The sequence below is a fragment of the Ammospiza nelsoni genome, chromosome Z (genome assembly GCF_027579445.1).
Source record: "Ammospiza nelsoni isolate bAmmNel1 chromosome Z, bAmmNel1.pri, whole genome shotgun sequence".
In the NCBI taxonomy this organism is placed as follows: Eukaryota; Metazoa; Chordata; class Aves; order Passeriformes; family Passerellidae; genus Ammospiza; species Ammospiza nelsoni.
In genome coordinates this window covers 56,946,442-56,972,727 of record NC_080669.1, presented here as the reverse complement: position 1 = coordinate 56,972,727, position 26,286 = coordinate 56,946,442, and the positions used below count along the sequence as shown (strand labels likewise).

At 38.1% G+C, this 26,286-nt stretch overlaps 1 protein-coding gene across 1 annotated transcript in view; it reads right to left on the bottom strand.

Moving 5' to 3' along the window:
* Positions 1-9,598: 9,598 nt before the first annotated feature.
* HCN1 (hyperpolarization activated cyclic nucleotide gated potassium channel 1) overlaps positions 9,599-26,286 on the bottom strand; it is a 189,504-nt gene continuing 172,816 nt past the window's right edge. Inside the window, exons 7-8 of the mRNA XM_059492479.1 lie at positions 12,095-12,259; positions 9,599-10,434 (exon numbers count right to left, since the gene is read on the bottom strand). Of these exons, the coding sequence (XP_059348462.1) occupies positions 9,599-10,434; positions 12,095-12,259 (1,001 nt within the window). The remainder of the gene's footprint in view (positions 10,435-12,094; positions 12,260-26,286) is intronic.

The window sequence follows — 26,286 nt, the reverse complement described above, 5'->3', positions numbered from 1 at the left end:
ACCAAAACTTATTCCTTGTAACATAACCTTAATCTTAGTATACAGTATAAATCTAATATATTATCTAAATGAGGGTTCTACTTGCTGAAAAAAATCTAAAATAAAATGTCTGAAGTATTATATTTAGTATTTTTATAACTGGTTAACAGTTTAGGATTAGGAAATAATTTCAGCTAAATTTCCCTGCACTGAAAGTTTAAAAGAAATAGTTTTGAGTACAACATTCTGCTGGCTGAAAAAACTTCCCATCAGCCACTGATGATATTGCATGCACTTAACAATGGCGGGAGACTACAGATGGCTGTAAACAACTTAATATCCAAGGTGCAGTCTTTGGATTCAAGGTATAGAAGGTTGAGTTGTGCCGCTATCTGCATAAAAACCCATGCACAAGATTTAGACAGATGTAGATAACTGTTTCAGCTTTGTTCTATTCAATTTGGTTTGATTTATTTATACATTTATACATTACTGAATAGCTTTCCATCATTTTGCTGCAAGGGCATGTATTCAAAGTGCTAGTAACAATAAAATTTCAACTAATTTACATGAGGCCTATTGAGATATGATGTTCCATCAAAAATGCAGTTTGTATGAGTGTTCTTAGATGGTAATGGTTAAATGAGTGGCATCTCTTTTCCTCCCAAAACTCATCTGTTGTAGGGTCTTAGGTATAGTCACTATTTATTTATCCTAGATTTGATGCTATTATCTGTTATGATCTTGCTTTTCCCCAACTATAGTGTTAAAACTTAATGTATAAAGAGAATTAAATCATATTCTAGTTATTTTATTCTTGATGGATTTCAAAATAATGAACAGCTCTCTTCAATATTTGCAGGACATATTATGAAGCAAACAAGGAGCCTTTCCTGATTATAGTCTCTGCCAAAGACAGTTTTATCACAGTTTTCTGGGGCACTGTCATGATTTGTTGACTTTCACCATAACTACAGTGATGTTCTGGCTTCACTCCCAGAAGCCAACAAATGACTTAGAGGATGTGCAAAAAAAAAAAAAAGGGGGAAAAAAAAGGAAGATAGGGTGATGTGTAGGGCTTAAATTAGAATGAATCTTTGGGAAAACTTCATTGGAAATCTCATATGCTACTTATGCTGCATCCCAGTCTCCAACAGGCCCTGACCAGTAGTATTTTTTGGGGATTTTCATCTTAGTTATTTGGACTGATTCACATTAAATTTTTTTCAGCCTATGCTGAAGTTTAATTAGCAATGCTGACAAATCTTGTGCACATTTTGCAATAATTATAAAAGGAATTGTTAGACACAGAGTGCAATGCTATTGTAACAAGAAAAAAAATACTACAGCATTTTTCTATGTAGAAAAGGTGCTACAAGGATTCTGTCGTGGTTTGACCGGAAATGGGACATCTGGGATATGTTGTTTTTGCTGTGGTCACCAATGGGTGTTCGGATTTTAAGATGAGCACCTGGTTTGACCAGTGGGGCATTGGATCCGCCTCTTGAGACCACAAACCCAAGGAGTTAAAAGCAGGGCTCTTTTCCTTCAGAGTTCTCTTTGGATTTCCGGCAGGAAGGAGTTGGGTCTCTCCCCCGGCCCAGTTGCTGGCTGGGCGGGGGGAGGGGAAAAGCCATGCGGCCGGCCCGGGAGAGGTAGGCCTGCCCCCCCCCCGCCAAGGGTGGAAGGAAAAAGTAAAGAAATGCCGGGAAGCAATGTGCAGCCTGTTCCCCCCTCGCCCTTGGAGACAGACAGAGAGAGAGTGCAGCCTGTGTTTGTGGCCGTTACCTTGAAATTCAGTAAACATGTGCTGGCAGCAGGCAGCCCGGCTGAGGAGATGGAGGGGGGGGTGTGCAGCCAGGAGTCCAGCTGCTTGGAGGAGTTTTTAACCCTTCTTGGACAATGAAAACTTCACAGAGCATTAACCCTTCCTAGACGAGTGATGAAGGTCTGGACCAGAGAGAGAGAGAATGAGAGATGTTAGAAGAATGGAGAAGATGGAGTGGCATTTTATGCTGGAGTCTTTTGTGTAGCCATGGACAGAGCCATGTTTCCGTGTGATACAGAGACTGAGTCCAGGGGGAGAAATGTCCCAGAGCCAAAGAAGATTCAGTGTGGGTACCCCTTGGCCCCAGGGGGTATATAAAATGTGGGGGGGACAGATGTCCCAAAGGTGAGATACTGTGCTTTTCTGGAACTGGACAAAGCATCCTTAAAAAGACAACCCTGGAAGCAGCCCTGATCCCTGTTCGGTGGTGAGAGCACCGGAACAAGGACGGAAAAAGCCACCACGACACATGGAAGGACTCCCTCTCCTCTTGAGGAACTGAAAGTTGAGCATTCTAAAGGGGTGGTGCTGGACCCAGAATTGGTGATTTTGGAAGATGTATTGTATTGGGAATTTAGGGGGGAGGAGGAGGAGAGTGTTTTTGTGAGGTTTTCATTTTCCTTGTGTTTTCTTTTTTTCTTTTGTGTGTAGTTTAGTAATTGTTTTTGTAGTTTAGTTAATAAACTTTTCTTTTTTCGAGTGAGACCCTGCTTTGTTTGTTCCTGGTCAAAATCTCACAGCAGACACCAGAGAAAGTGTATTTTCATGGGGGCATTTGGCCTTGTGCCAGTGTCAAACATTAACAGATTCATATATCGGCGAACATAAAATCCCCAAATATTCACCACTTTTATGATGTTCTTGATCATCTTTCTTACATCCTTCTTCTAGCAGGCCCATCTCTGATATTAACAGAAAGAACAAGCAAAGTAGGTCTATCAACTTTCATTATTTTCAAAATAAACAAAATAAATTACCTAAAAGAAGTCCAGTATTTGTGGCAGAAACAAGAGAGATTGACTTCTGCTGCTCCCCCAGCTTTATGGCTACCCTCATGACAGAGGCGACTGGCAGCCTTAAATAGGACATGACATGTTGTCCTCTTTGCTCCCCTATCCTTTTCAGGTCCTTCAGGGAATCTCAACACAAACGCCTTATTTCAAGGAAATAATTTGTTTCTGCCTCTGGCAATTCTCTTTGCCTTTCATCTACTCATTGTTATTGTCACTTTTGCTCTTTTCATTGTGCTTGGGCAATGACATCAGTATTTCACAATTACTACTGAGAACCTTCTGCAAACATATGAGAAAAAAAGGAAAAAAAAACCTTAGAGAACAATCATTCCCTTGATGCAATGAATTTTTTCACCTATCACGGCTGAAATGTTGAAAACATTGTTCTAGAACAATTTTTGTATGTTCCAGATATTCACATGTCTGTCTTGCACAGGAGTACTAGGGACAGGATAAGAGAGCAAAAAGTGACCCAAGCAAGAGTGCAGCAATAAACAGTACATGACCTCATTAAAAATCATGGACTTGAAACAGCCAGTGTAACCAGGACCATGACATATGGTGCTCTGTGCTAAGTGTTGTCTGCTGTAATAACACTGCTTACACTATGGAAGTTTACCCCAGATATGTCAGTTTTTGCCACTTATTAACAATACCAACTTTCTTTTTCTTAGCAAGCTGTTAAAACAATGACAGAAGACCTGTTAAAAACATGACTCCTCTCACAGAACACTTCACTGCCATAGAACTGAGCAAGAAAACAACAGATATATAGTATTCATCTTCCCAAACTCCAAATTTCTAGGAGACGACATATGTGAGATACTTTCATTATGATTAATGCAGCTCTCACAGAAAACAGGAAACCAGTTGGAATGCTTATTTATAGAGGATCAAAACCTTAGGGATTTGTAATGTCCTCTTTTTGTTACTTTTTTTGTGTTTGGATTTCTTATTCTGGGACATTAAAATGTGTACAAACAAAATAGGAGATTAAAAGCGTAAAGACATAGCTTCTCACTTTCTGGCTCAGAGGTTATCTTTGATGTTACCCAAAGACAGATTAGAGAGTGTTTAGGGACAGACACCACCTTAAGCCATATATGCAGTGGTGAAAAAACGATTTTTTTTCATTGTCTAAAAGCTTGTTTTCTGATGTTATGTATTAAGATTAGCATAAACTCTATAATTTCTCTGTCTGTATTAATTCAGTAAAGTTTTCATTAGCAGCTCTGAATTGTGTCCACAACTTTTTGTCTAGCAAAAAAGACATGAGCAGAAGCAACAGCCTTGAACTACACCATCTGTATTCTTATTTGTCTTGTGGATCTGATGAACAACTTCTTGCTATTGGAGAGAACAAAGGAGATGTCAAAACCATTCTCTAGAACCTTTCCATGGCATTCACCATTTCTGCCATGAGTGTGATTATCTGTGATACAATAGCAAAGGTCCAAGTGCATCAGTGAATGTACTCGAGTCCTTCCTGAGGGAGGGCATACCAGTTGGTAAAATGTACACATGCATTTCCTTTATCACGTCTGGTTGTTTTTTGGCAATGTTTTGTTTGGTTTTTTTTAAAAACCCAGATTTCTTAATCTTTTTTTATATTTAACGTGCAGGTATTAGCTAAACTGAAACACAGTTGAGATGCACTGTCTATAAATATTGGTACATATCTCTGTTGCCAAGACGACATTGCAGAGGATGAAGACACATTACAGACAAAATGGGCATTGACTAGCAGACTTTAAAAAAAGCAAAGTCTGCATCTGCAATATGATCTAGTATACCACAGAAGGTTCAGATGCGAATTGATCAGTCTGGTTCATATTTGGGAATATTTCTGGTTTTTGTAAGAATTTAATATTTAATACTGCTGTCCATCTTCTCGCTTTACCTAGATTTCCTGTAGCAGTGGACAACGACCTGGCAACAGTTACTGCCTCTCAGCTGAAGTAGAGGAATAAATATAATAGGATGTAAATCTTCCAGCACTTAGAAATAATTAAATGCTATAAAAGACTGCAGGCTTCTCCTCAAAAATAAAGACTGCACATTTGGTGTAACAAACACAGCACACCCATTATTAATGCTGACTTTGCAGAGAAACAAAAAATCCAATTCAACAACAGCCTGGCCTAGGAACCCAAAATGCCTAACTGCCCACATGAGAACAGAGATCTGCAGTTATTGCCCTCTGATACGCAGGAACTTTTTAAACTTCAAAACCAGATCTGTACTTAAAACCTCTACACTGCAGTGACAAAACTGGAAACAGACTGCACATATTTGGCTTTCTGAGGAAAAGGTGTTTAAACATTAATAGTGGTCATACTCAATGTACCACTCACAGAACACTGCAGATTTTGTGACGTTAAAATGATCAAGAAAATGATTCACAGGGCTAAGTATGCGAGCACTGTGTACTGATTGTTGGGGAAAAATCTATAAATTCAAAATTCACAGCATGTATTTCTCTTAGGACTATAGTCAAATAGTCTAGGACAATATTAATGCTCTTACAGTCCCTTGATTAAATAAAAAAATAGAAGGCCAAACCACTAAAGAAATACATTTGCATACCCAATTCTAATAGAGTGTTACAGTAATGCTTGTAGCTCAGACCTATGATTTGTAAAGAAACATTTTCTGTTCCTATAGTGTAGCAAATTTTTTTGTGAACAGGACTTTTGAACAGCAGAAATTACTGTCATTGAGTATTCCCAGAGCAGCTGAATTTCAGATTAATTTAAAAGTTTATCATCTTGTTTTTCAAATAAAATGCTTTTTTCTTCACTGAACAATGTCACTTATACAGTAGAAAAGAATGCACCTGTATAGAAATACTGAAGTCAGTGTGAGAACTCAAATGTTGAAAACAGAAGTTAAGTTAACCTCTTACTGACATGCACCAAGGCATGAAAGTTTGTTATCAGAATAAAATTTACTTTGGTTCCAGTCCAAGGTAAGGTAGGAAGTAGGCTGAGGTAGATAGAGATATTAGACATTAAGACATTCTAAAAAGATATAAATTAGTGTGTAAATACACATCAATATCACATATAGTGATATGAAATACCACTTAAAAACAACCCTTTGTTTTGCTTGGATCTGGACACAAAAATGTATAATAAGACTGGACCAGATAGCAATGTATACTCAGTGAAGTGATCAAATGCAGACAAGAGAACTGGATTTTGCTGCTTAACAAAATTCTTCTGGTTCAATGCTGATATTTTTGAAAATCACCTCATTGCCTACCATTGGAATAGAGCTACATCTTAGCAATGCAAAGTAAAAAAAAAAAAAAGAAGAAATACTAGTGAAAGGAATTCACCATACACTTTACAGTGCAAATTACAAAAAAACCAATAAAATAGAATACAACTACCCATGCTTGCTTAAAATCAGTTTATCAATTTAGGATTCTATTGACCCTACTGAAGGTAATGTAAAACACACAATGTGCTATTGATTTGAACGGACTGTGCTTTTTAATTTACATTGACCTAAAATGCGATTAACGGACATTACTTCCACGTCAATGTGCCTTGAAATCTCAACTTTTATACACAAGTTCAGAGGTACATCATCTGGGATTGGCACACACAGTAAGATAAAGTGAAATATGATAGAATACATTTTCCTTAAGTTACACTAACAACTATTTGCAATTCTCCCTCAGGATATTTAATCTATAAAAACAAGCTTAACTTTAAATATTTGTAGTCATGATATATTTCTGATACATGGCAATATATTTCTGATACATGAGAGTATTTTGTATATTTCTGATACATAAGGGTTTTTTGGGAAAATAAATTTCTCTAATCTGCAGAGGAAACACAGCTTAGGAATTGCTTGTGTAAATCACATAGTATCTTTGAATTTCTAAGCCTTCTTATTCCAGGAATGCACAGAATTACTCAGACAGCTTTTTCTCCACCTCCCCATACTCAGTGCATATCACTTTTGGGCACAGAATAAAGAAAAGAGATAAGCAAACAGTTCTTCTTTTATGGTAAAGCAAAAGTTGGCTCAGTTACACGGATAATGGAAGGAAAAAAATATCATGGTTTAATTTTTTTATATATTTTCTTCAATTTATTAATAATCTTTTGTATTTGTTTATTTATGGCTTTGAGCAAAGACAAAAAAAAATCTAACTCATCCCTGATCATACAATTATTGTAAGAACCAGATCTATAGTCTTCCCAGCAGCAGTAAGATCCAACCTTTTTCATTAATACATTTCATCTTGTACAGATGTGAGATTTCATACTTATGGGCCTACTTATGTACAGAGAAAATAGGTCACTTCTGAAACTAGCAATGGACCTTTATATTACAGGAATGTGAGTCATTTGTTTCTTAATCTAAGTATATATACATTCATACATACATATATATATATACGTATATAATTTTAATACCCTGTACCATTTTTTTTAAATTAACATACAAATCCTAGATATTGTCCACTCTATTACAAAGTCATTAAAAATTATTTATGGTTTCACTGAAAGACCATGTGAATTAATATTTCTTCATAGTGCTTAAAATAAAATAAAAATATATATAAAAATATTTTGCTACTAACCCCATTTCTCCTATTAAATGTAAACCTTAAACAGTTTTCAAGATCAGTATATGATCTTAATTAACTGACAGAATTTGTTAGCATTAAAATAATATAAGGGGTATTGTACTCATAAATAAATGGTCTTGCAGCGTATCCATAATGTTTGAGACACTTTTTTAAACAATCATTTCCCCATTTCCACTCCAGGTCACTTAAATTAATGGCAGCAGCATGTTAGTGGGTTAATTACATCGATCTTTACTGGTGAATGTGAGTCAGCAAAAAAAATGGACGATTTTAAAAAATTTTATTTGATGTACCACTTTAGTAAAAGGTATAACAGGCAGCACGGGTTCAAGCTCTGTTAGCTTTAGAGAATTTACTTGGCTCTCAAGTACATCTGGATTCACTGCATTACGTAGTTTGTGATGTTATTTAATTTTTCCATGCATTGTTAAACTCAGCATTGATGGGAAGAGGAGAACTCCTTTGCATCCATTTCCTTAACAGAGTCAGCTGGGTTTTAAGGAACAGAATATATGCTTGCATCATATCCATAATGCTGATTTTTCAGTGAGTTAAATTATGACACATTTAGTTTCAATCTCTATTTAATGTGACAAATCAGGCACAAACGATTACGAATTTTTTTTTCTTTTTTTTTTGTGGATAAGATAATGTGAAGGTTTGAGCAAACAAAACAAAATGTTCACAAAACAGTATGCTTTAACCCTGCTTTCTGTCACCATTCCCTTTCTGTTTTGAAGACATAAAAAATAATAAACCTCATACCTATGGGCTATGTTTGACACTACATGCCTTAGGATATACTAACCATTTAATTACAATATACACAGAGCAAATCGTGCATTTCCAGACAGACTTGATGCTATATTATATTTATTTTTGTAAATTAACACCACAGTCAACTACAAAACTACAGTGAAGACACAGAAAGCACCTGAAAGTCTAAATCAAGCTGTGGTTTACAAATAATCCTTTAAATGAAAAACCTCACTTCTAGACTTAAACCAGAGATTCAAAGTCAGCATTATAGGAATTTTAAGGTAGACACAATTAATGAATGGTTATTATTTTCTAAGATACCGTAAAGCCTTTTCCTACTGACCAAACCTATTTTTATTGTCTTTTTTTTCCAAAGCATGCATGGAATATTCTCAGATGCTATTGAGGGCAAGAAGAAGAAAAGTGATGGCATTGGTGAAGTACAAGCGATTTGCAGGATCAAGCGTACAATTTTGCATAAAACATTGCATGTAAAAGTAACACTGTAGGTTTTAAGCCATTGCATTACAATTTAACAGTTGTGTTGCACTTAGCTTTAACAAATTTTAAAACTGTAAATTTTGAAGTGAAAAGCGGAACCTAAATTCCTAAACAAAGACCTTGCAATGGTACACCACACAGCATCTATTTTTGCTTGGGTCTAAAAAGTTATTTACAATGGAAATATATTTAGTCTTTGAAAAGTCTTTAGCAGTGTGAAGATCAAAGTCCACCCAATTCCCTTAGACAACAGAAGGGTTGACATGCCATGAGGTTACAACTTATCCAGAGGAGTGCTAGTGCCTCCCTTTACACTGTGGGTGTTTGCAATATAATTCTCTTCCAATCTAAATTCCAATGGATGGTGCTAACATATGAAATGCAATGTGAAATAACAACTGAATTCTTCACAAGAAATTAACAACGTATACACAATAAATGAAGTAACAAAGGTTTCAGAATATCACTCAGTCAGTGCTATGTGTTAGTTAAATTGATGGTTTTCTTTCCTTTTTTTTTTTTCTTTTTTTAAATATACCTGTTTGAAGTTTGTTGTTGTGTTGACAATTTCCCCATGAAAACAGCCAATCTCATAAACAGAGAAATCTGTTAGGCTGATTTTAAAGTCAACACATTAAAAATAAGTAATATTAGCGCTAATTTTAATCTTCTGCAATGGTTGCAAAAAGGAAGACGTGAACTCAAACAAGTTTTTTTAATTGCCTTTATATATATATATATTTAGATATATATATATATAAAACTTTTACATTCGTTACATAGGGCAAAGCTGTCTAAATTATTTTTCTGATAGTAGACTGCTGGGGCACATTAGGAAACAGGCTAAAACAGTTCGGGGGATGGTGCTCGGTTTGTTGCAAGTCTGTTGCTCACAGTCACCAGGGATCATAAGTTTGAGGCGAACCGCGGTTTGTCTCCCTCGGGCTCTGTGCTTAAGACTGTGGAAGAATCCCTTTGCAGCGGGGCGGCGGGCGGCGCGGCCCCGCGGTTCGGGGGGATGGCTCCCGAGGACATCTGCCGGAACAGCGAGACCCGCTGCGGCACGGTGGCCCGGCCGGCCGGGGGCACGCCGGGGCCCGGCGCGGGCTGCGGGAGGGAGGCGAGGGACTCCCCCACGGTGGGGTGGGGCCTGGCGATCAGGGTGGAGATCTCGTGGGGCAAGGAGGGCTGCGAGGCGGACAGCGGCCGCACCTCCCGCGTCAGGTTGGTGTTGTGGAGGGCCTGGGTGCTCTTGTGCACCTCGTTCTTCTGCGCGGCTCCCGGCGGCTGCTGCGCCGCCTGCGGCTGCTGCTGCTGCTGCTGTTGCTGCTGCTGCTGCTGCATGAGGGAGAGCTGCGAGGCGGTCGGCGAGGCGTACTGGAAAGTTCGGCCGGCCAGCGGGCTCTGTACCGGCGGGCTGCAGACGGCCGTGGTGTAGGAGCAGGGCGACAGGATGACAGCCTGCTGTGGCGGCTGCGTGCTGGGCGAGGGCGAGTGCAGGTTGGTGTGCGAGAGGCTGCTGCTGGTGTACACGGGAGGGGACTGCGTCCTGCCGCGCGACGACGAGGCCGAGGTGCTGGAGTTGAGGGCTGGCATCTGCTGCAGGCTCACCGGGGCGATGGTCTGCACCATCTCCCTGTCGTGCTTCACGATCTGCTTCAAGATCTCATTCTCCTGGTTGTTGAAGACGCCGGTGTTGAGGTCTTTCTGGAACTTCTGCAGCAGGATCGAGTTCTTCTTCCCTTCACAGAGAGGCAGAAGAGTTAGTGAGCCCGAGGTGCGGAGGCAGGGCCCCGCTCTGGCTTTGTGTTCCAGCACCCATCGCTGAGGACTGTGTGTTGTAAAAGCCTCAGCAGGCAGCGGGTGGCTGAGCGGGCATGGCTCGGCCGGCCAGCCCAGGGCAGGAGGGGGCTGTGCCCCGCCGGCACTGCCGCAGCTTCCCGCGGCTGTGCTCCGCATGCAGCCCGCCCCGGCCCTGTCCGCGCCGCGGCCCTTGCTCTGCCCCCTCACCTGCAGCTCACTGCTATTACTGCAATTACATGTAAGAACCGTCATTTCCTGAACATCTGTCAGAAAAAGTCATCGTGCTCTGCACCTACATCATCTTTCTCGTTGCAAGACTGTCTGAATTTCCACTAAACAGTTACATATGTTAAGAGCACATCTGCCATCTAGCACATTTCCGGTAACTAGTTACTAGATATCGGTAATAACCAGTGTTTTTAAGTGTTTGTGAACTAATATGAACTCGTGGATAATATGACACCTGCTTGCACAGTGAAGACTTCTGTACACTGTGACCTGATGTCTGCATGATGGCTCACAGTGTCTGTAAGATGCAGACGCTATTCTGTCTGAGTCATCAGATGCTTGGGAACACAATGGCACTCAACTGCTCTTTTTTTTTTTTTTTTCCGATAAAACACTGTACTTCAAATGGGATTGCTACTCCAAGAACAGACTGGAGCTTTAGTGCGAATATTTTTCAAGAACATATTACTTAGAGCTGGACTGCAAGACAAATTGTCTTGCAAGACACACTGTAGAAGTTTAATGCATTGAGTTGATCTGGAGAAGTCCTCAGACTGAAATTTTCTTGTGAAGTTGCAGAAACACCACCAAACAGGACAAGTGACTTTTTTTTTTACAGCTGTATTTTAAAATGAGTGCCAGTAATGCAGTAATGATGATCAGAATGCAATTCTCTTAACTGAAGACTTTATGCTTTGCCTAGTATGTCCTGTTTGGGGTCCCAAATACTGGAACAGCAAGTTTACACCTCCTGATATGATAATCTGGCATACCCTTCTGCCTTTCACTTGCATACCCTTCTGCCTTTTACTTGCATATTATTGGACAGCTTTTCTGATTGCAGGCAGATCTGAGCAGTGCCTGTGTGCAGCCATCAAGGCTAGCAGTGCCCATGTTGTGAGGAAAATGAGAGCTCTGCTGCAGAGGATTAATTCACTTCAACAAACAATGGGTTTGTGAGTGCTGAGAGGCTTCAGCTCTTCCCAGCATTATAGATGTCATCCGTAAGCAATTTATTTAGGAAAATGTCATCTACTGCTTGTGACACAGCATAAATCCTATCAAGTGCTGAAGGCAGCAAAAGAAATCTACCAGATTAATAAATAATACTAATGATAATTTAAGTATGAAAAATAATCCTCAGAGGAGTACAAGACCTTTCTAAAACTCAGTGGGTTTTATTATTTAAAAGTGAGACTGCAAAATTCTTGTCTGCACACGTGTTATTTATAGATCAAGAAAACATTTACTGCAGCATGACAGAAAAAAACTTTTAAAGAGGGCTATTTTATCATGCAGCTCAAGGGAAAGAAAATGGATTTTAAGAAGGATTTTAAGAATTAATCATATGCAGAAAATCGAAATAAATACCTATCCTGTCAAGTCTGTCAATTGCCACGGTTTCGAAGGCCCTTCTCATCATGGGGTACTCTTCCAGGACCTCGTTGAAGTTGTCCACGGAGAGGGAGTACAGGCGACAGTACGTGTCTGCTCGTACGCTGGCAGTTCGACGGCCCTTGGTTAATAAGCAGATCTCTGGGGAGAGAAAAATTGAGCACACACTGAAAACAAAGAAGTTACTGAACCATGTGAAACTTTAAAGGTAGAAATTGACTCTGTGCTAACAAGTTATAATTTAGTACTCAGCAGCAATTTTTCTATTTCTGCTTACGTAAGGTTGCAGGGACATTTCTGAAGGTATTTGATTCTATTTTTGCAACTCTGAAAAAGTAATTCCTGTCCTTTAAGAGCCTTGCCTATAGGTTTTCTTGGTATTAACTCTGATTTTATGAAGCCTTTTTAAAATAGTGCTTCAAGTTCTAAGAAATGATACATCAGCTGTCAAACACAGCTTGATGACTTTCACTAACCCAAGTGCTGAACTAACCCAAGTGATTCTGTTGTTTTTTTTTAAATATACAGCTGCTATATTAAAGGGACGACCAATCCCTTTAATCATTCACCAGATTTACTGAACTAATGCAATACATGATATTAGGATGTAATGATATTTGAATATAAGAATTGTTCTGAGAAAAAAAATAACTTGAAGCATGAACATACCTTCTGTTTTCTTGATGTTTATGTCTTAGGTATTTTGGGGAGAGAAAACTTACAACTTTTGAACTTTTGTCTCATTAGATTAAAAAGTGGAATTCATATGATTAGTCTAGTAGCCTTTCTCTGCAAGTGCCCCCAACAGGAATTCATTGTTCTGGAATACTGGAAACTGAAGCTAAGAACAGCCCCAAACTTCTGACTTCTAATTCTTCAACCCACAGTATCAGGGTGACTGCATAGAGGCCAATGTTGGTGTCTGAGGCTTGTATCAGCAAAACACATGGGGTAAAATATTTATTTACTAAAATACAGAAAATTAAAAACTCATTTGCAAAAAGTAGTGTTTGAGTTCATCCTATTTTCAAACTTAAGACTAAGAACACACTTAGAAATACTGAGAATTCTTGAGCTCAAGCACAGTGAGAGACAGTTTCCCTACTCAGTTCCAGGAGTCAAGGGCTGAGAGTTCATACTTCATATTTAAATAGAAAAGTAGGAAACTGTCTCCTACCTTGCTTTTTTGTCCATTACATGCTCAATTTCAATCAAACTATCATTTTCAAATGGAAAACTAATAAATAATTCTGGGGACTTCAGTTCTATAAAGTACCAAGCTAGTTCTTGGTTTGGGGTCTTTTTGCTGTATGTCTTTAAGAAACGTAATTTTTATTAATCTAGAATATGAAGAACCTTGATTTTTTTTGTCACATACTTCTTGAGGAATTTCCACATGCTATCCAACCCTGAAGGCTTAGGGGATAAGATGCTTAAATTACAGTGGATAAATCAAAGTAAATTAACATTGGACCAGTACTAGTACAGAATGTACTTAAACCCCAACAGCTTTGGGGAGAATTTATAGAGACTATTGGGAGAGTAAAATACAGAATTTATAGAGAATGCTGGTAAGAGCCTTGACCTAAAGTCCCTCACAAAACTTGATGCCCATGAAATAATGACAGTTTACTGTAAAGAACCAGCCAGGTATAACAGAAGTCAGTCCTTTCCTTTTCTCACTCCTAGCTTAGCCTGACCTCTTCTCCTTAGATTGAACCCACTGCATTTTAGTTAGTTTAGAGAAGGACATTTTGCCCAAAGGGAGCAGTCAAATGCAGACAATACCTGTTCTATTTTCTAAGATATTCTTTAGATCTCACAAATGATAAAGTGTTACAATGCATGGTTGAATTTAGAGAAAATTATCTGAAAAGTCTGTGTGACTAATGATTACCTAGTGATTTTCAGCTCTCTTCAATTAAAATTGCTGCAAACAATAAAGATACATAAATAGGTGTCTTCTGCTACTCTCAACAAATACTTGAGTATAAAAAGTATCAAATGCTCCCCAAAAACCCAGCATCTCCTAAATCCCTATCATCCTGATAGAGTGCAGAAAAAATTAGAGAAAGTACAGTTTTCATCATTAATAGTCTTGACTACTGTATTTAGATTACTTAAACAAGAAGATTGGGAAGAAACCATAAGAGACAATGTTAGGCTTCATGACAGGACAATGGGACCATAGAATTCATGGATATTACTGAACAAATAATTTCTTTTTCTCTTCTGCTTCTTTCATCTTCTATTATTTTTTGTCAAGGCGAAGGGAAAAAAATCAATGAAAACTCCGATGTGCAGACTCAGTCAGCCCACAACTTCTGGTTGAAGACTATAAGTCTGGAAGGCTTTTAATATCTGTAATCTTACTAGTTAGATAATATAATAAACAACATGTCAGAAAAGATATGACAAATGTCCCAGTGCCCAGAAAATGGTCAGGGAGTGCTGCTGTGGAGCCTGCCTGCTCAGAAAGCAAAGACAGCTTTGTGTTCTCAACTCCAGTTGAATGGTCTGAACTACAGTTTCCTTACAGAAAAAATACTGTGAATGAATACCCACATACTGCGTTTTCTGTAGTATTTCTTGTCTGATTAGAACTGTATTATAGTCACTGATACATTATCTATATTGCCTTGTAATATGTATCAATAGCATCATTTGTAGTCTGTTCATAAAACTAAAGTGTTTGCTAATTGCATGTCTTAATCTGTCATCTATTTGTTTGGACAGACCTTCAAGCATAATAAGAAATAATATGTGAAATCTTTCTTACCAGGACCAGAGAGGAGGAACACAGAATACTGAAATGAGTTCCCATTAAACACTTGTGTTCGTTTAAATAAACCAAAGTGTTTGTTTTTCATGAAAATAATAAAGAAATTAAAACAGCCATGACATATTTAAAATGAGCCTTTGTGGCATCAGGTACACCAGGTGCCCTTAACAATTACACTCTCCTTGATGTTCAATTGATTTAAAAAGACTAGGAGATACAATAATAGCATAGGAGTGTATAGAGAACACAAAAGGCATAGACTGTTTTTAAATAACTTGGATAAACAAGGTGCTCTATTAGCATAAAAATAAAGTGTCAGCAGCATATTACTCACTAATATTACTATGTGCATTTGGCATGGTGCATTGCCTTCATGCTGACACTTTCAGTGTGTGAAATATTACTATCTTTCCTTTCCAAACAAAAGAATGTCTTAAGTTCCAGTTAAAAATTATGTATTAGGCTACAATGAACCTGTAATTTAATTCTAAATGCAAATTTTACTTTAATTATTTAATCTCTGTGGACAACTGTTACCTAGAACATTGTGAAACAATTGTCAATCACTGAACTAATGAAAAATGACTGTTTGAAAACACAGAATGATGCTAAAAACATTCATTTGTTCTTACAGTTCATGTTTAATGCAGATTTAATTAATTCACTTGTGAAAATCATAATTCGTGGTCTGCAAGGATCAGGTCTTTCCCATGTTAAAAGACAGCCCTCAAAGGAATATGGAAATGGGCTCAAATACAGTGTACTTTCTGCTGCGAAGTCTCTAACTGAAATGTGCAATGATAGAAGTTTAAAGCTAACCTTGTTCGGAAAGTTGTAATAATCAAAATTGATCACTAACATATCAGTTGCACACCTGTGTGGGATGTGGCTGTATGATGGAGTTGTTAGTGCTGGGTTAACGGTGGTACTCAATGATCCAAAGGTCTTTTCAATCTAAGTGGTTCTATGATTCTATGGCAGGATTTCAGCAAAAGCTGGATCAGGTTCAATTTTTGTAACCCTATGAATTTCTAAAGGAGCTTGCCTGTATCAGTTTCTCATAAAATAGGGAATGCATAGGTTGTGTTTTACTATTGCATTAATTTGACAGAACACTCTGCATGGGAAATTCTGCATCTCTGAAAGACAGCAATAAGGAAGGCTGATTTCAGGAAAATCTGAATGAGGTAAGGTGAGTGACATAGCCCACAGTATGAATTTTAAAGAATAGGATTAATAGATCTTTTGTAAGGATCAAGTTTTGATCCTGAGACCAGGTTCATTGCTCTTATGGACTGTACTGATATGCCACTATAGGAGATAATTTTTAGCCCTCCTCTGTTGCTACATGGTGCCTAAACACCTTTTTGAGAAAATAAGGATGTGGGGACGTATACGTAATGTATTACGTATCAATCTCTCCCACATCCGTGTATATGAATGTGGGGGAGATTAATGACTAGTAGCATGTATGATATTCATCTCTTCTTTAGTCTTTGCTGGATGGGTATGTATCTACTGGCCATCCTAGCAATAACTTCTGGTTTCCATTTTATACAGAAAATTTTTAGATAAGAAAATTCCTTTTTTTACTCTGAGAAGCAGTACAGTTTCTGTGAGAGTGTATACTTGTCCATTCATCATCTGTTCATTTTACATATCATTTATATTCCAGATGTAATTACTCTACCTCATATGTCACATTAACATTTGACTACAGAAAATCTACAGAAAAAACGTGCCCACCAATTGTGTTGATAAAGGAAAGCTATGAGTCCAGTAGTTAGCAAGTTTACTGAAGGACACCAAACCAGTCGTGTCTGCATGGACCATATTTCTTAGCTTAGGATGTCACATTGTATGAAAGAAATTTCTTACAATGAACTATCGTATGTGCATCTTTGTCTTGCAAGGACAAAGTTCACTTTACTAGGTGCAGAAATTAAATTTGTGTAGTAATGAATGAATGAATTCAACAGTATTTCAGCTATATAGTGCCTATATTAAAAACAACTAAAACCAACTTAACAGTTTTTATACATTTCTGTCCCCTTCCAAAGCTGTGTGATTTCCCATAATGTTAGATTAAACATTATAGGATCTAGTGAGAGATCCTTTCAACTGAGGACAGCTGACTACTGCTTCAGTTCCTCAACAGCAAACTTGTTCTTGTCGTGGGCATATAGGTTGCTCTGCGTGCTGTCAGATCTTCAGGCTGACTACTTGCAGCAGCAGAAGAAAGATGGAAAGTCAAAGCAATTCAAAAGCCTGGGTCAGTCAGTCTAACAGACTTAGGAATATTTTTTAAGAACAGGACAGTGGATTAGAATATAGTTTATTTTATACAGAGCAGTGAGTTACTGAACTACCACAGACAAATGTCTAAGTGCTCTTTCCATCCACCCATCTCATAAGACTTCAGATTAAGCTTCCCAGAACCACCATGGCTATCCTTATTTTCCAACAGCTCTTCATAACAGCATCTCCTTGGCATGCTACAAAGATTGATAGTTCTTTACTTCTTTCAAGCAGCTGAAGTTGTCCACTGAGCAGAAACTAGCTAATGGGCACTTTCTTGCTGCGCCAGTCACAGCAAGGGACATTCAGCATGGGGCACTCAATTCCCAGCTTTACAACACACAGTATGAGTGTGGCTGGGTTCTTTTTCCCTTCAGGAAAGGATTATATGAATTTCAAGCAAGTTAAAAAAAAAAATAAAATCAGTAAGCTTCTAGGCATCCCCTTCTTTCAGAAATTGAGTGAGTTTCCAGTTCCATGTTGACTTAAGCATCCCCCATAGAGAAAAGAGGGAGAAGCTGTTTCATATGATAACATGTTACTTTAACAGAATCATCTACACTTCTGTTTTCTTTTTCTTTATTAAACTCTGGAAAACTCTAGAAATACATTTTTCTATAATTTTTCCACATTTTTAATGTGTTCAAAATTTCACTGTATTGTTGCTAGTGTACACAATGGTAAACTCAGAGATATGATGTTTGTTTTTTTAATAGTTACTAAAATATCTACCACCATGTCTTACAATTACTCAGAATGTAGTTTGATGCAATTAAAAGAATTTCAGTAATCTGTGTTCTAAAAAATTCAATCCTGCATTTAAGAAATCCTAAAATATAGTCACTGCTCAAGAGGAACATTTCTGCAGCAAGGAAGAGAGCTTAAGGAGAACAGAAAATGGAGATAAATCCTGCCTTTTACAGCCAGATTTGTAATCTGGACTGTCCAAAAGGAAGCTATGGAAAAACTGCCACTTTTGCCATCATGTTTACACTAAATATGGAATTGCAGAAAAGTGAGTTTGAGTTGGGAGATACAGTCTGCATAACATCTTTGTTTAAAATATGACAGCAATAATTGTCTGTTGAGTTGCTTTCAGATATCTGGGCTCATCAGTTGGAGAGAGGGAGCCTGGATATGTAACTGAGAAGTTATTGTTTTGAAGAGGGGCTGAAAATGGCTGATTGGAATGAAAAGCAACTTCTGTAATATCCCATCTCCAGTCTTTTATCACTTTTTAAACTACTTACCTGAACTTATTTTAAATATATCTATTTGTAATTTGTGATAGCTGTTGCCCTTATTAGTTATCCTATATAAAAATCCAACCAAACAAATAACAAAAAACCCCGAAATTCCCCAAACAAAAATCTCATACATTAGTTTAGCTAACATTTTTATTACCTGTTTGCAGTATGAAATTTCTGTCTCTGAAGACTGAGACCTGAGCTCTCTACATGTTCATAGTTTAATTAATAGTATTTTATTTAATTTAATGTAAAAATAGCAAAAGACATAGCAAAAAATTACTTGGGGGAAAAATACTCATTTGAAAAGTGCCTACATTTAATTGACCCAAACTTTGATAGAATTTATAGACAAATACTTATTAAATAAAAAAAAAATATTTTAGGGTTTGCCAACAACCTTTTCTTTACTTAGCTCCAAATGTGTATTTTATGCCACTAAGCTAGGAGAAACCAGTTTCTCATCTAAATAAAATGTGGCAAGTTATCTGAGCAGGAACTTCTTATTTTTCATCCTGACCTCTCTTTGCTTTCTTCCATGTGCAGGTTCTGAAAATAGCTGTGGCCAAGTTTTTATTACTAGTGCAGACAAAAGCCAGTAACAGAAACACAGAATCACTGAGGTTGGAAAAGACCTCCAAGATCATCAAGTCTGACCTTCAACTGAACTCCACCCTGTCAGCCAGACCCTGGCACTGAGCGCCACATCTAGACTTATGAACATTTCTTACATCCTGACTATTCTCCCATGTTCTATCAAATTCTTCTAAGAAAGGTCTGTAAGACAGAACAGAAGCTTAGGATCATTTTATAAAATAGAAATAAAAGTGCATATTTTGTCTTCAATGCTATTTATGACAGAGCATCCATATGTTTTTCTTCTTACTTATTAAAGCATTCTTTCTAAAAAGAGTGATTAAGATAGTCTATTTATTATCTTTTAAAAGCCCACAGCTTTAGGAATTCTATATGCTTTACAAAATTAATAATTAAGCTAAGATTCTAAGATAATATGCCTAAGTACACATGTAGTTTCCATACTCACTGTGTCAAAGGCCAAAAGTGATTTTATCTAATTCATTTACTCCTACTTTTATTGTGACGGATGCTTACTGCCTATTGAAAAAAACCCACTTAGTTCCTTATGTATTCAGTGGTATGCTTTTGTTGAGTTTGGCAAACACTAACAGTTACAATTTAAACTATTCAAGTTAAATTAAAGTTGACTATAAAAATATTGTACTTCTTTTCATTAAATTATTTAAAAAATTATCCGAGACTGTCAGTTCTGAATTAAATATTTAGATTAAATATTTAATCTAAACTCAAATATTTAGTTAAAATTCTACTGTGTGAAATTGAAGGTGCCTGGAAAATCTTCTGCTTTATCTGTGTTGACCACATTTGATTTCCAAGGCATGCTATGTCATATTTTACTTGTGTCTAGTTATATAAAGTTTAAATTAAAAATGTATGCTGTTAATGAATTAGTAGAATTATAATTTAAATTTATTTATGCTTTTAGATTGCAAGACATATTACTTGTGTTATGATTATGAATACTGTTAAATTTATGTTTGCTACCTAATAAAACTCCTAAACCCAAATCAGCTTCTACCTTTTAGCATAAAAGAGTAAGTTATTTTCATTCTATCTTCCTAAAAATTCTCTTGTACTTTTAAAAAAATTATTGAGTTTGAATAGCAAGAAGTCCTTCTGACTATTATTTTCAATATAAAATATGATGCCAAAAGAACAAGACAACAATTTATTGTCAACAAGAAATTATGCAGTATTATGAGGACTATTGCATATTATGTAGCCTCAAAATGGCAGATTAGTCTGTGCCAAAAAGATATTTAATTTTTAGGCCCTCTTGCAGACAATATTTTTAGAAAAATGTTCTATACTGTTCAGCTGAAAAATGTTTTACAAACGAGTTGGCATGGAGATGTGGAGATCCTGCTCCCTTAAAGCATTTAATTATGTCCCTGCTATTAAGAATACGAATAATCACACCTCAGTGGGGCTACTTATAATTAACTATCTGGATTGTAGTATGAATATTGAAAGACTTAATCCACCATTACCTTGAATAACGAATAGCCATATGCTGTATTTTTGCAAAATGTAAAATTATAAATCATACCATATCATAATGTCCATATGTAAAGCACTTCAACAGATTTTTTCCTATTTATAATCAGTATTATACTGCAAAACTTATAAAGTATTCTATCAAAAGGAAGCACCTAGAGTGTAACCAGAAAAAAGTAAGTGGGAAAATATAATCTAAAGTGACTCAACATTTCCCATGGTATTATTTTCCACTGCACTGGTCTAAAATATACTGACAGTTACTGTTCCGAGAGGGGGAAAAGTTCCATAAATAATAGGTAGGTCAAAGAAGTTCTGTCTAATTAGCCTTCTACAAGCTGAAGTAAATGCAAAATAGAGTTTATTAGAATTTTAAGTGCAGAAGGGTAAATGTTAAAACTGCATTAAATAATTGAAGCAAAATAAAACATTTAAAATTGAAAGTATTCCATGAACTACATGTTACAAAAAATAAACCAAAAAAGAAAAGATGCTATAATATGTCTCTGGGACATTGTCTGGGAAGATGGCAATGAGAATCTGTTTTCTAGATAGATTTGCTAGATGAATGATGACATGAAGCACAGATAGTGATATCTGCCTTTGAGTAAGTAAAATAAAACATGTATTTGTCTCCTTTTACAACGCAAGAGATGGGCCAATACAATTTCATATTCACACACAGTAATTCTCATATATACAGCTCATAATTATTTTTTTTAAATCACATTAGTTTCTTTGTGTTCAACACACCTGGAAGTTGATAGGAAAAAAAATAATTTAGAGGTATGAGTTTTAGTTAGTCTGAAAACTGATTTATCTACTGATTCCAAGTGGCATAATACCAGGGGGAAAAAACAATGGGGAGCTGGATCTGCAATGGATACATGAAAAAATTGGGCAGTGTGAGTTACTGAAGATTTATCTACTGGAATTATGAAACTCCTTCAGGTAACAAAACCTCCATGGGGCCCTCAGACCTAATTAATAAAAATATATCTGCACTTCCTAAACACTAAGTTTGGATTTCCCTAGCAATGTCAACATTTCTTCAGCTCTAACATAGTATCTGTTAAAAACAGCAAAAAAGGGGTTAAATTTCCAGGAACATATGTCTGGGCTGCTGCATGAAGGAAAACCTGTGTAAACACAGGTGGGAAAACAGATGGAGAAAGGAAAAGATAGCAGGGAGACCAGTCTTATCTTGTGTCCTTTGTGGTTGAGAGGAATTTTGCCAGTGACAACAGAAAAGAGCAGGATGAGACCACAGTGAATCAGGCCTCTGTCCATCAGTGAGTAAGCAAATGAAATAACAGCAGAGTGCAGAATGTGTTCCCAGAAATCCTCCTTTGAGTAAGCTGTGCTGGGCTTATTGATTGGGCAGTGGGGGATTTATTCCTTTCTTCTCCTCTCTGTAGGCATGTCAGCCCCACTCTAACACACCAGCTCATGGAGGCAAGTGCTTATCTAAACCAGGACTACCTGTCCTGAGTCACTCCTCTGGTTCTGATTCTGACAGGGCTAGCAGCTGACAGGGCACAGAACCTCATGAAACCACTCCTGCTCATCAAAGTCCTCTGCACTAGCTTTGGGAGAGCTAAAACTTTTTATGTTTGCAGGGGTAACAATCTCAGGCAAGTTACCAATGGTTGAAAGCTGCTTTTCCACTTGGCTCTTGAGGCAGGAGCCTGCTCTCTGTAGGTGAGTGCATGGGAACAGCATCTGACTGAGTCTGCAGCGAGGTATGTGCAGAGGATGGAGGGTCACAAGGTATCAGGGAGCAGAAGGCCTTTCCAAAAGGGAAAGAGAATTTGCAGGGCTTGATCTTACTGTCATGACTGAAGTACCCTTAAGACCCACACATCTTGAGTAAGAGGAAGGAGATAATTGGAAAGGCTTTATTGTATTAAAGCAAACATCTCTTTAGTTTATTACACTACTGCATGTTTGATAATTAATGTCAGATTAATTATCAGAGATTTTGAATTACCAGCTTACATAATATTATTATGGAGTGTTTCTGAAACAATTCACCACAGCAAAAATCAGAATATTTGCACAGCAGTGGTAGTACATCAGTTTCTATCAATACGTATTGGTATAGGTAAATTAGATTAGTATTAGGCTCATTAGACATGTTAATAATTCTGCTCTGTAAAGCCCCTGTAACTGATGAATTAATTTCTTCTATAGGCAAAAGACTCATATTCTTATGCTTCATCTCAAAAGATGTCAAAATCTTTGCATTTTGACGATTTTGTATGTATCGTGAAGAATTAAAACACAATCTGTTCAGTAATTGCTCCTGTCACAAGAAGAGCAATTTCTAATCCAATCACCTGCTACTGAGAGAAAAAGGTTCAACAGGATTGGAACCTGGCAATTTCCTTCCTACCATTTATTACTAGGATTATATCATAAATGAGTTTGAACTACCAAGATATTAAAGAGAAAGACAAATATGCACTGAGACAGAGAAAGCAAAAATGGGGGAACTGTCATTATCCACTTGTATTTTCAGTATTGTAAACTGTAGATACTCAGGACCAGGGACAAAATGACAAGAAAATTAAAGCACTTCATAATCACAACATCCTCAAAATACAATTGCTTACATTTTTCACCTTTTTATTCTTCATTCGAGGAAGCTGAGATCAAGTGTGTCAATCTCAAGTTTTCAGTTCAGCTTAACTGCAAACACACGTGCAGTCAGGTTTTCCAACTTGCTACCCAAAAGGAATAGGTGTAAGCACCTTCCCACTCTTTTCCAGCTTCTGGAGGTTGTTCAAAACTGTGCTTGCCACTTGCGTTTTCCTCCCTTTCCCATCAGTCTCATGCCCATGATGTTCCCCTGCACTGTCAGCTGCATTTATTTATTTATTTGCAACCTGACTCCTACCCACAGAGTTCTCTCTCTGTTGACATCTATATCACTCCCCACGCTCTTCCCTACAGTTTTGTCCTATGTGTTAACATAGTTCATACCATCCATTCATTCTCTCCTGACCTTCAGTCACATGTCACTAACCTTACAGGCAGCTAGATCATAATTCCTTGGATAAAGAATTTTTTGTATGGTCACATCTAGAGGGCACTTGTCAATGCTGAGAGTCCTGATGGACATCAGTGACAAGTGGTGTCCCTCATGGATCCATACTGGGACCAGTCTTGTGTAGCGTCTTCATTAATGAAATAAATTAAGGAGTTGAGAGCACTCCCAGCAAATTTGCGATGAATCCAAACTAAGCAGTGCAGCTGACACTTCTGAAGGATCGGATGCCTTGTCCAGAGGGACCTGGACAAGCTCAAGAAGTAACTCATGAGAATATGATGAGGTTTAGCAAGGCCAAGTGCTGGTGCTGCACCTGGGCTGGGACAACCCCTGGTACCAGCACAGGCAGGGCATGAGCAGCCCCAGAGCAGCCCTGCCCAGAAGGGCTTGAGGGTGCTGTGGGTGAGAGGCTGCACATGGCCCAGCCATGGCACTCCCAGCCCAGAGAGACAAACGTGTCCTGGGCTGCACCCAGAGCCCCGTGGGCAGCAGGGCAGGGAGGGGATTCTGCCCCTCTGCTCTGCTCTGCTCTGCTGAGACCCACCTGGAGCACTGCACACAGAGCTGGGGTCTCCAAGATAGGAAGGACTTGGACCTATTGGAACAAATCCAGAGGAGGCCAAGATGATAAGAAGGCTGGAGCACCTCTCCTATAAGGCAAAGCTGACAGAATTGGGTTTTTCATCCTGGAAAAGAGAAGGCTTAGAGGTGACCTAATTGAGATTCTCTGGTACCTGAAGGGAGTCTCCAAGAAAGACAGAGAGAGACTTTCTACAAGAGCATGTGGTGAAAGGACAAGGGGAAATGCTTCGAACTGAAACAGAATAGATGTAAGACTCTAAGAAAAAGAAGTTTTTCTTAGAGTCTTACATCTGTTCTGTTTCAGAGTCTTCATCTATTCTGTGAGAGTGGTCAGGCACTGGCACAGCTTGCTCAGACAGGGTGCAGATGCCCCGTCCCTGGACGTGTTCAAGGATGAACACCCAGATGGGGCTTTTAGCAACTCAGTCTAGTGAAAGGAATCCCTGACCATGGTGGGGGGAGCAGAAGTAGATGATGTTAAACATCCCCTTCAACCCAGGCCATTTTATGTTTCTATGGTAATTTTGATTGAGAGCAACTTTATCTCCTGCCATATGAAAACTCTGTCAGTGTCAGTGTGAGAAGTGTCTCTTGTACTTGTACAAGGAGAAGAAGCATCTACTGCTATCTATGCTACGATAGTGGCAATCCCATTTCTAATAATGGGGAACTAGGAACAAAACTTCTAATAATGGGGAACTGTTACCAAACAGAGAACAAAAAATTAAGGACATAAAAAATCCACTGATGTTTTGGAAAAAACAAGATATAGTTAAATTAAAAATAAATCCAATAAAAGCCATCATAGAGTATTATAATCCCATGATTCTTAACTGTTAACTGTGGCTTACATAATTTCACTGAAGTAGAAATAACTATATAACTGCACAGTATAGTGAAAAGTAGTTTCATGTCTTCTTCCTTGTCTAATTCCTGTCCCTTTTATAAAAATTCACATGAGCATACGATGAATATGGTAGGAGGAATATGGCCTATTGAAAAGGATAGTACCAGAAACTGCTTTCAAATTCCTGCTAGCACTTGAAGGAGATATGTAGGATGATAATGTCCTTCAACTAGCAGTCTGAAAAAAACCCACTTATTGGGAAGAAATGAAATGCTGGGCTAAAAATTGCTCCTGCACACAAAGTTCAAGAAGATTACTTTTATGGACAAACATGAAGGTCAAGGGACAAAAAGCTCTTCCCACAGAAATACCAGGGAGTAAACCACAAGATCTTTGTGGTTACAGAATTGTATTTACTCCTTCCCTCCCCAAAGGAGAAACCAGTGAGTGCAGATAAGGAAGGAGGCAGACAGTAGCCAAGCCCAGATCTTTCTGTTGTTACCACTTCGCATGTCCCTGTCCTAGGGTGATGTTAATGCTGGATATCGTATTCTGTGCCTTCAAGACTGGTTCTGAGAGGAAAGGCGGGGAGAAGAAGCATGGAGTTTGTTATCAGAGACTTCACTCATTCCACATACAGCTGAACACAGAAATCCACTGTAGTGTCTGGGCACAGACAGGGCAGAACAGGACCCTCCTTTGCTCTTTAGTTAGTTCAGCGGGCTGAGGCAGAGAAGTTCCCTGGACTGGTTTTCTCTTTCCCTTTTCTTAGAACTGTTTTAACCTGCTCCAGACCGGGACCCAGTGAAACACCGAGAGCTTGCACTTTGTGGCCACCGGGGCCTGCTGTGGGCAGCGGCCTTTGCCAGCACCGGAGGGATTGATAACAGAGAGATCACCCACAGGAGAGGCTTTCTGAATTTGTCATCTCTTCAGAGCAGCAAATGAGTTTTGTCATCTGGTATTGTTCATTTTGTGTGCTGGGGAGTGCTCTGCCTGTTTAAATAAAAAGATTTTTTCCCACTTCTCGCTGAGGAAATTTTTTCCTGATCTGGCTGGGGGAAGGGGCCATGTGGCTTGGCTTTCTGGAGGGGGGGGGGCCTTTTGGAGGTTTTCTCCCAAATTTGCCCTCAACCAGGACAGTCCCTCAAAAATGAACAGAAAGTGTACAGCAGAGGTGTAGTCTGATTAATCTATTCCACTGGTGGTTATCCAGGCATATTCTTTTTGAGAAGAATTACCAATCAACTGTAAGGTTTATTT